Here is an 11,194-nt window from a genome sequence, read left to right as displayed (position 1 = left end):
TTGATGCTAGAAATAGTTATATCTTATGATAGAAGATGATGAAAGATTTTTTTTGATGTAAGATCTAAGAAGAACATTGAAGGGAGGAGCATGTAAAGATGAAAAGATAAATAGCAAAAACAGGAAAAGAACTTAAATAAATTATATTTTGTGCATAAGACACAAAATAGAGAAAAATACTTACTATAAGGGTGGGATTGATAAATAACTTAGGAGTCCTAATATGATTTAAATCACTTGAGGATTCTGATTATGAATTAAAGTAGAAAAAAAAAACTTAGTGAATTAGGATTTATTACTATAAATGTCTCATATATGTCTAGATTCTCGTGGATAAGCAAGATATGAAAAAATTTTGGATGCTTATAGGTTTTTTTTTTTCTGGGATCTAAAGAGGGTGAGAGAAAAAGTGAGACAAATTTTAAAAAATTTGTATGAGAGAGAAATTGTCCTTAAATTAGATGAAAATTTTAATATTTTAATGGATATAAGTAAAGGTTGTCGTAACAAACTTTCTAGTTAGTTCTTTGCTTATTGATCTCTGTAAATTTCATTTGTTTTAACGATTGCTTTTCCCTAGCATTTATTGTATTTTTATTTAATATGAAATAAATGATAGACAAATTGCAAACGTTTGAGTAGAGTAAGTAGTGAATATGAGATTCCATCAATCCAGATTTTACATTTTACAAAGTCTTGATATAGATATTGGTAAACGTGAAATGCGATGCAATTATTTAGTAGATAAAAAACGAGTTGGAAGCCTTTTAAGTAAATTTGAAAAATGGGGATTAGTATCCGAAGGGTTGGAGCTACTCTACAAGTTGTAACAGGTGCCTCCACATCCCAATAGAACTCCTCCAAATATGAGCTGTAAAAAACAAGTTCTTTTGACAGAAAAATAGCTACAGAAATAGTTACGTTGGTGTATCGGCAAAACTCTCTCTCTCTCTCTCAAAGTCAATCATCTTATTCTCTTTTTCTCCTTGACTCCGTATTTTTAAGTTGGGAACAATCCCATAACAATTTTAATGCAGCTCTATACTAAGTCTACTTTCCAAAAACTTCCATCATCTATAAAAGATTGGAAGGAATTACTACGATCCCTCGGTCTTCTTCTTCTTCTTCTTCTCTTTCCGGCTAAAGCTACTGGACATTTTTTTTCTTTTTTTCGTACCACTGTGCTTATTAGAAGATCGTTCTAACATAGTGATACGATCGGTTCCACCTTAGACAATCCTGCATGCACTTGGATTCTCTTCACTGAACACTGAGGTGATCTGGTTCCGATCTCCACCACGGCCGTGATGCCAGTAACCATCTTCATCGTAGGGTCCGAGAGCAGCGTATCGAATGTCTTGTGATGGATAAGGGGATGATCTGTAGTTGTTGTAGCTTTGGATGACATAGTAAGGCGGATGGCACGGGATGGCGCCATGTCTTTGAGGATAGTAGTAGTTCCATTGTCCTTTTTGGATGCAATCGTGTGGGTAGTGATGCACCACCATGGGGATCTCGCCGACGTCTTTAAGATGCACAGGCAATGCGTCTTTGGCTTCAGGAGATGGCTTCTCTACTTGAACGACGGCATTATCTTGGGATGGGGCATCATCTTTGGCCGGCTCAGCCGGAGGCTGGTTGGCAGCATCTGACGCAGGTGGGTCGCTGCTTGGTGCTGCTTCTGTTGGCGGTGGTGGCTGCTCCGGGCCATTATTTTCAGTGTGGGAACAAATGGTAGCGATCTTTCTCGTCTTCTTGATGGCTTTAATGATCTTATCTGGATCAGCTGTGCCCACCACTGTCAGTTTCTGAGAAGCTAAATCTATGTTGACATTGTATACACCTGCAAAGATCCATGTAGTTGTCAGAACTTTGAGAACATGCATGAAGAATACTACTTCTCCTTCAACCTACTATTTCGAGTCATCATTACCATCAATACCATGCATTGCCCTCTTGATCCTCTGTACGCAGCCATTGCAGTCCATTCGGACCCGAAACTCCAGGACTCGAGCTTTCTGCAATTTAGACACACAAGAACGGAGATGCATTTTAGAAAGCATGTTCATGATCCCCTTTCCATCTATCTCCATCATTCTTTCATAGACTTGCTTAATTACCTCTAGCTCGGGAACCATGTGAGAACTCGGATGAGGGATGCAGCGACCAATGCAGTTCTGTAAGCAGAACCTTGGAAGACAATGAGATGAGTGTTGCAGGCGATTGACTATTTGTAGCAGAAAAATGGAATTCCGGGCACCGAAAGAACACTCAGCTATTCTGCTTTTCTCGGGTCACTATTATTATTATTATCATTATTTTTCTCTAGGAGTGTAAATGGAGGCGTGAGATTGGCTTCCGCTTGCATCATGCAGCACTGAGGGAATTTGCTTTGCTCTAGAGAGAGAGAGAGAGAGGGGATGGGCGGCTTCTTGGTCAAAAGAGCAGCTGCTTTTCTTCTTCTTCTTCTTCTTCTTTTCTTTTCTTTTCTTTTTTGTTTTGTTCATAGCTGAAGAATTCCTCCGGACAAAGAAAAGAATGGCTGTCGTTAGTGGTCAGAAGAGATGACACATATGTGCATGAAAAAGACTTGTTTTCTGATGCCATCTACTTAGGTTGAAGGAGACATCCAACCTTGTTTATAGGCGTCTGATGCCATCTGACCAGCCTAAAGATTTGCAAGCTGCACTGCAACAATTGGAGAAATCTTTTCATCACTGGTGGAGGAGAATCTGAGAAAAAAAGGAAGTTGCTAATACATTTATCTTGAAATATAAATTATATCTAAAAGTCGGTACATTAAAAAAGAAAGATTCACTCTGCCTTTCCTTTTCGTCTTGTGGACTATTGATAGGTCGTGAAGGATAGAGGAACTTTTATCTCCCTCTTCTTTTTTTTCTTTGCTTTATTCGGAACTCTACCCATCTTTCTCTTCCATGTCAGATAGTAGGACAAGTGTCTATTCTTCAGGTGCAAGCTAAATGTGACATGTAGAATAACAACTGTGTGAGTTTTGTATGTGGCGCAAGTAAAAAAATCACAATACCTAAAGTTATCTATAAAAATATTGCAAAAAATTAAAACGTTTAGTAGAAGATTATATATATATATATATATATATATATATATATATATATATATATATATATATATATATATATATATATATATATATATATATATGTATGTATGTATGTATATAATGTATTACAAATACAAACAGTAGACATAAATAAATTTCATTATATGAAACAAAAATGTTACAATAATAATAATTGAGTTTATGATAAGCACAAAGTTACAAATTTATACAAACAAAATTAGTGAAAAAAATACAAAGATATATTAAATAGTTTGACTTAAGACACAAAGACACAAACGATGTCATGTTTAAGTATTCCACTCTTGGATATTAGACTTATAGATCTGAAAGTTTCAGATCTAATATAGCCGCTCATTGAGAGTGGTAGCTAACCTTATGAGGGTAATTAAGTGTCAATAGATGATTATCAACTTTCGGTATCATAAGAAGAATATCCTATATGCTCTTACTTAAGCAAATCACTAGCTAGGGTCGATCAAATCATAATAAATTCGATAAACGTGAGATTTGGATTAAAAGATGAGTTCTTTAGGCGAATTTGATTAGAGTAAGACTCATATAGATTTCATATAGGCCTCATAGTGTCATGCCTATTATATGATCTTTAAGATATTAGATAGATAATAGACTATAAATGCACGGTACGCTTGTAATAGATCCAATAGATTAGATCCCTCTATCTTGTTTGAGGACTATGGCGTAATAGCATAGTACGCTTGTAATCGATGAGTTGAGTGAATTATTACGAGGATAATAATTCATTGAGTCAGAAAGAGTTCTAATAAGTAAAACTCACGACCAACTTAGTATTAGGCCTAGATGATCATACATATATGGTAGATGATACGATAGTAGAGGATTGGATATTTGATATTTAATAAGCCTTTGTTTAATTGGATCCATTGGGTGAAACCCAATAAGTGCTTAGAGTGGATATTTGGATACAGATCCAATTCCCATTCAGCTAAGGATAATTAGATTGAGATCCAATGTCTAATATATCAGAGTAATTGGATGAAGATCCAATACCCAATAGAGCAAGACCCATTAAGATTAAGTTGAGATGACTCTCTATAAATAGGAGAGGGACCAAAGCGTCATGAGCTAGACTCTTTAACCGGCCACCTCCTATTATCCTCCCTCCCTTTCCTCCCCTACAATCAACCCTATTCAGGGCATGAGAATAGCAAGAAGGGCCAGCTCCTTCTTGTGTTTGCTACTGTGTGGTGGTGCGCAAATGCAAGGAAAGAACGCATCATGAGAGGATATACGTCGTCACTTCATTCACCATGCGGATCATAGCTAGAGAAGAGAGCATAAGATATCCTTCATCCACGGACTTGGATCTGTATTGTTTGGGGATACACGAGTTTCCCTAGATGAGATTGTCTTATACATCTTATGTAGTGTTTAATTTTACAAGTTTTTCGCTCCCAATCATTACACGAAAATTAGATATAATTCTTTGAGAAAATTAGTTTTTATTTTATTTTTTTTCATTATGAATATGACACTCTTTAAGGTTTCTCAACAATGGCATCAGAGCCAGGTTTATTGTGTGATGATTGGTTATTAATTGCGCGTGTTGTTGAATCACATAGAATCTATTTTTGTATAAAGTTGTTATGTTTATTACCGATTGCAAATTTGAACTATATTTGTTCTGGTACTTAAAAGGCTTCATCGGTCATTGGTTTATCATCAAAATAGTTAACAGAAAACTAAAATATAGGGTAGCAATGATTGTTGGGAAACCTGGGCTACTCTCGGCCTGGCTGAAGACAACTATGGCCAAGGGTGTTGGGAAACCTGGGAGAGCATCAAATGCACAGTAAAAAAAATAACATAAATTGATATTCCAAAAACGGATTTATATTGAATTGCATGTGATAATTAGGAGCGAAAAACTCGTCAAATAGAAAATTGCATAAGACGTGAAATGATCTCACATAAGAGAACTCATATATATATGTAGATCCCAGCCCATGGATGAAGGAGATCTCGCGTTCTCCTCTCTAACAGTGATCCATATGGCAGATGAAGCGGTGATGCACCTCCTCTCGCAACATGTTCTTTCCTCACTTCCGTGCACCACCACCATGCAGTAGAGGTAGTCCTTCTTGCTACCCTCTCTCACCAAAGAGGGGGGCAATCAGCTAAGGAAGAAGTAGGGAGAGAAGTCAGGAAGGTGGCTGCTAGTCATAGGTGCCCTACAAGCAAATCACGTGAGTGATGACACGTGTGACTTGACATGTAAACTTGTTTGCTTATTATATTTTCTGCATTTATCACTTTATATTGCTTGTTGCATATATATATATATATATATATATATGTTCTTGGATCTGTGCAATAAGAATCGGATCGTGATGAGATCATAATAATGAGACTGATTCACCTTTAAACACAGATCATAAATAATCCCGGTCATAGGTTACTAGAGAGGGACATCAAGATAACCGGACAGACTGGTGTGTTGTATACCCATCCATATGATGGATGCAGCTAGTCTCATAACTGCTTATGTGGAGACACTAGAGATACAATACATGTGCTTATTGGGGAATGAATTTACTCATTGATCCGCTTACAGAATGTTGTTAGGATCAAGAGCACTAAGAGGGGGGGGTGAATTAGTGCAGTGGAAATCTTTCACTATTAAAATCGAAAGCTGCGTTCGTTTGATAAAAACGATTTCGATGTAAAAGCCGATTCTAAGATTACTTTAACTTAAGATTAAGCGAGATGACGTTAAAGTAAATCTACGAAGGCAGTTTGCAGTTTATGATGAAAATCAAAATGCAAGCGCAAACTGAAATGCGACGTTCGTACGATAAAACCGGTTTACGTCTAAATGCCAATTTTGAGGATACTGAACTTTGAGATACGTTTTATAAATGCGCAGAAGGCAGTTTGCAGTTATGATTAAAATCAAAACGTAAACGTAAACTGAAATGTAATGATCGTACGAAAAAGCCGATTTACGTCTAAACGCAGATTCGGAAAGCTCTGAACTTAGAAACTCGTTCGTAAAAGCGCTGAAGGCAATAGCTATTTAGGAGGTTTGCATAAAATGCTCAAAGTAAATGCAAACCGAGATTTAGAGTGGTTCGGTCAATCTTGACCTACTCCACTTTTGGCTTCCTCCACCGACGAGGTCACCTACGTTAACTAGAGGCCTTCCTTCAATAGGCGAAGGTCAACCGCCCTTTTACATTTTCACTCCTTTTGACGGGCTGAGGAGACAATCCTTGCAGAAATTTTCTCTCCTCTCTTTACAACTCAGAATTTGGAAGAACAGAGGGAGAAGAACTTTTGGCCTTTACAACAATTTTGAGCTCTAAGAATCACAGAAAAAGATCAAGATTTCGGTGTATGTTGTTCTCTTTCAGTTCTGAATGGGTGGGGTATTTATAGGCCCCAACCCAGTTAAAATTTGGAGCTCAATCCTGTCAATTCCCGGAATTCCGGGATCAGGCGGTTGCACCTCCTGATTGGGGCGGTTGCACCGCTTGGCAGAGCTCGAAGACTGAGCCTCTAGGCGGTGCCACCTCTGTCAGGGGCGGTTGCACCTCTCTGCCAGAGCTCGAAGACCGAGCTCAGGCGGTTGCACCGCTTGCCAGAGCTCGAAGACTGAGCTCAGGCGGTGCTACCTCCTGTCAGGAGAGGTTGCACCGACCAGTCTCGCTCGGAGACTGAGCCCAAGCGGTGCTACCTCCTGGCTGGGGTGGTTGCACCGCCCAGTCTCCCTGGGAGACTTAGCCTAGGCAGTGCTACCTCCTGGCTTGGGCGGTTGCACCTCCCACAGCAATCAGGGTCGAAATGGGTAGATCCATTCGGCCTAATTTGGGTTTTTCAGGGGCCCAATTGCCCCAAGATTAAGCTAATGGGATCACCTCAATTTCCAACTTAATCATTGTGCTAACTACGATAAATCCTAAGACAATTTCTGCAGCTTGCTCCGGTGCGTCAATCGCTTCTTCCGGTGAGTTTCTGGCGAACTTCCGTCGATCATCCGATGAACCCTCGGTGATGCTCCTGCGGACTTCCGGCAAACTCCTGGACTTGCAACGTTCCACTTAGCGAGTTCCGATGAGCTTCTTTTGGCAAGCTTATGGACTTCTCGGATTTGTTCCCGCAAAACCTCCGACGACTGTCCGAACTTCCGTCGAACTCTCGAACTCCCAACGTGATCATTGTCTTGACTCCGGCGTAACTCCTGCTGCATGTCTTTCTTCCATCGTAGTTAATCCTGCACACTTAAAACAAAACTTCGATCGAGACAATTAATCCTAAGCAATTAACCAAGTTGTCCGGCATGTCATTGGTCCCTCGACGCTTCGTCCGATTCTTCGACGCATCGTCCTCTCCTGCAGCCTATTGCTCAATCGGCTAGTTGGCTCGGCAACTCCGATATCCTTGGCACAATACCCGCTCTTCTTGGCCCGATGCCCGAGTCCACGGCCCGAAGCCTTCCGTCGATACGTCGACCGATCCACCGGCCCGACGTCCAATCTTCTGACATGTTCCTCCGGCACAACATGATTTTCCTGCTTTAATTGTCTCATCCTGATCGAGGCATCCTGCGTCACTCAAAACGCAGATTAAATCATAAACATATATCAAGTAGTTTCATCATCAAAATACGAGATTCAACAATCTCCCCCATTTTGATGATGACAACCACTTGATGACGGAGTTAAACTTAACTCCCGGAGTTTAAACAAATCCCCCCTATCAATATGCCATATTAATAAAACCTTGAATTCAAACTGAATTCAAGTCATTGCAATATTCATCATGAATACTTGCAACACATCATCATGAACTTATGCATAAACTTATGCATAACATGTCATGTCATCAACATACTTCTCCCCTTTTGTCATCAACAAAAAGGAGAAGTACCACAATCAAGTGTTTGTGATATTGGTTCAACTCATTGCATGAAAAACATAATATCAAGTTTTATCATCATGCAAGTTTGCTATTATCAAATATCAACATGTAAAATTGCGATGTAAGCTTTTGATATCATAACGCAAACATTTCAAGTGTTTATCAATTGTAGCATTTCATCACAAGGTAAGATATCAACGCGTAAAATTACAATACAAGTTCTTGATATCTTAACACATGATGCAAACATGGCATAATGCAAATTTGGCAATCATAGCATCAATTCATATATCTCTTGATGATGCAAGTATTGCAAATATGGCAATCATATCAATTCATATATCTCTTGATGATGCAAGCATAGCATCAGTGTTCATAGCATCAATTCATATATTTCTCCCCCTTTGTCATCAATAAAACGGAGAACGATATAAGCAAATTTTAAGCATAAGTGCTTGTAATTATTCATGTCATAACTAGGTTCATGTCATTTTCCAACAGTGAGTGATAGGATATCAATTATACAAACATCTCAAGGAAAACATGACATGGAGATAGCTTTGAAAACTTCTTCCTTTTTTATCTGTTATTATCTTTTTGCATGAAGGAGGAAGACTATTTGTTATACATGCTATTTGTGAGTTTACTTCGAGTGAAGTTAGAATCGACGAGAGATTAAATCATGCTTCATTTTTACAAGGATCAAGATATGTATGTGAAACAAATCCTTGTAAGTAAAAACACTTTCATCCATATTCATCAAATCCATTTCTCAAAAAAAATATTTTTCACATGATATGTGTATGAGAGATGTATTTGCTAGTTGTTTACATATGTCAAAAATCAATGATATGAACTAAACTTCATATGACATATGCTTGTTAAGTTCGGAAGAGAGTAAACTTGATATGTTAGGATCAAGAGAATCCGAAAATGAAATTTGACTCTTTCTTGCATTCGGACAAGGTTTTGCTATAGATATTCAATTACAATCATGAAGGTAAAGCATGCTTGTTGTTATCATGGAAGTTTTGTATTCAAGCACATAATTTCCAACATGTAATTGTGTAAAATCATTATGCCAATCAAGTGATTTGATCATTCAATCAAGAAAGTTCAAAAAATAATTTTAACACGTTCAATCATTAGGACGTATTTTTGCCATAGTTTTTCAAATACAATCATGAAGATAAGGCATGCTCATCATCATGGTAGTACAATGGCAAGTTTACAATTTTAAGACACGCAAGCACTAAATTTTGAGATGTTCAAGAAAGCAGCTCTTGCTTCTTGAAATATAAGTTTTGCTACATGTGCAAGTTAACTTTTTTGCTTCTGCAGGATATCATTCCTTGGTGATGTTCAATATAGGAGGTTCTACATCATGCAAGCTAGTGAATCTTATAACATTTTAGAACATGCATAATCACCAAAGCATCATAAATTTTAATGATGTGCAAAATTACAAATTTTGCATGTTTGCATTTGTGCATCTTGAGATTTGTAAGATAGCACTTCTTGGTGATGTTCAAGATAGCAATTCCTTTTCTTTTGAGAAGTGTAATTATTTTCTTTCTCCTTTTTTTTGAATTATATGAGCTAGCAAATTAGCTTTCAAGCATGTTTTGCTCCCCCTTTGTCATCGTCAAAAAGAAGAGAAGACCCTTTACGTTAATTTCTAAATTATGACAAAGGTAAATAGCATCGATGAAAATTCAAGTCTTGAATGTCAAAACAATTATTTTATCATGAATATTTCATCATTGCATGCATCATTATCATCATAAATATTTTTAAAACATATAAACTCATTATTATATGATTCCAAATCATCATTCCTATTATTTCAATCATTGTTTCGATCATCTTTATAGCTTATCATGCACAATATTTCAAACCATCTAACATGATACAAACATTTATTTTCAAAGTATTTATCACTATTTTCATGTATGATAATAAAGTGTTCATAATACCGAACATTAAATCAATATTTTTTTAAGTATTTATCACTTCATTTTGATCATGATACCAAACATTCATCATTTAGAGCATTCATGACATTAAATCAACATTTATAATACTTCATTTTAACAACAACTCATAGCATTTTAAATCATGATTCACATAATATGCAATACATCACATCATAATTAAAAAGCTCAAGTATTGCGTGCATCATTGCAAATCATAAATGTTTCATATCATGATGGTATTCAATTTTGTTAAATTATATCCTACATGATCATAACTTTTCATTTGTATACATCAAAATAAATTAATGAATATTTCATGTATTCATATCATCACATAAGGAATATCAAGAAGAAAATAATTGGGTGATGAGATAAACCTTTCATGAATACAAAGAATCATATCATGAATACAAAGAATCATATCATATACAAGGAATACATGTCACAATCATTCAAGAGAAAAATCATCATTCATTTTCAATTCATTCAATTTGACAAATCATGATCATGATTTTGATAAAACTCATTTCAAATTTAAATCATCAAAATCATTTTTATGGCTCACAAAATTTATAACATAAATAGATTCATGATTTCATTGATAATATATTTTCCCCCCTTTTTTTTAAGTGTTTCATCTTAAGTGATCGATTTCATGTTAGTATGCCTTTTCATTTATGTCAAATCAAAACATGCATCAATTTTTAAAGCCATTGTTATTATCATGAAAATCGATAATCCATAATTATCAAGAATCATCATACATAATTTCAAAAATATGTACTCATTAATCATAACTTCAAATTAAACATGATTTAATATACTCAAAATCGAGAAATAACAATGGATATCAACATGATACACATTATTACTTCTTAACCATGATTTCATATCGTCAATCAAAATCATTTTGTTTGTTTATCATAAAATATGCAATATTATCATTTTCGAAATTACTAGCATTATCATAATATTTTTTAAAACATTAATTCTAAACTAAAAAAGAAAATACATCATGAAAGCATCAAGTAATTTCAAAATAAATTAGGGGGATTTTGATTACCTCATCATTGAAAGTGATTAAGGCGTAGTTTGCCACCTCGCCTTTCTTGATTTTCTCCTCGTCTTCGGAGGAGCTCGATTCATCCCACTTTGTGTTCTTCTTCTTTGGCCTCTTCCTTCGTTCAAGTTTATTATTTATTTTAGATTTTTGTTT

At 36.3% G+C, this 11,194-nt stretch overlaps 1 protein-coding gene across 1 annotated transcript; it reads right to left on the bottom strand.

The window, feature by feature from the left end:
- Positions 1–882: 882 nt before the first annotated feature.
- Positions 883–2,243, bottom strand: LOC135612214 (heavy metal-associated isoprenylated plant protein 5-like). Its single transcript, XM_065108207.1, has 3 exons — positions 2,121–2,243; positions 1,934–2,018; positions 883–1,843 (listed from the first exon to the last, which is right to left on the bottom strand). Exons 1-3 carry the CDS (start codon positions 2,136–2,138, stop codon positions 1,230–1,232), a joined length of 717 nt encoding a protein of 238 aa, XP_064964279.1. The 5' UTR covers positions 2,139–2,243; the 3' UTR covers positions 883–1,229.
- Positions 2,244–11,194: the final 8,951 nt, after the last annotated feature.

This window comes from Musa acuminata, chromosome BXJ1-2 (genome assembly GCF_036884655.1).
Source record: "Musa acuminata AAA Group cultivar baxijiao chromosome BXJ1-2, Cavendish_Baxijiao_AAA, whole genome shotgun sequence".
Taxonomy (NCBI): domain Eukaryota; kingdom Viridiplantae; phylum Streptophyta; class Magnoliopsida; order Zingiberales; family Musaceae; genus Musa; species Musa acuminata.
This window is presented reverse-complemented; position numbering and strand designations above follow the sequence as displayed.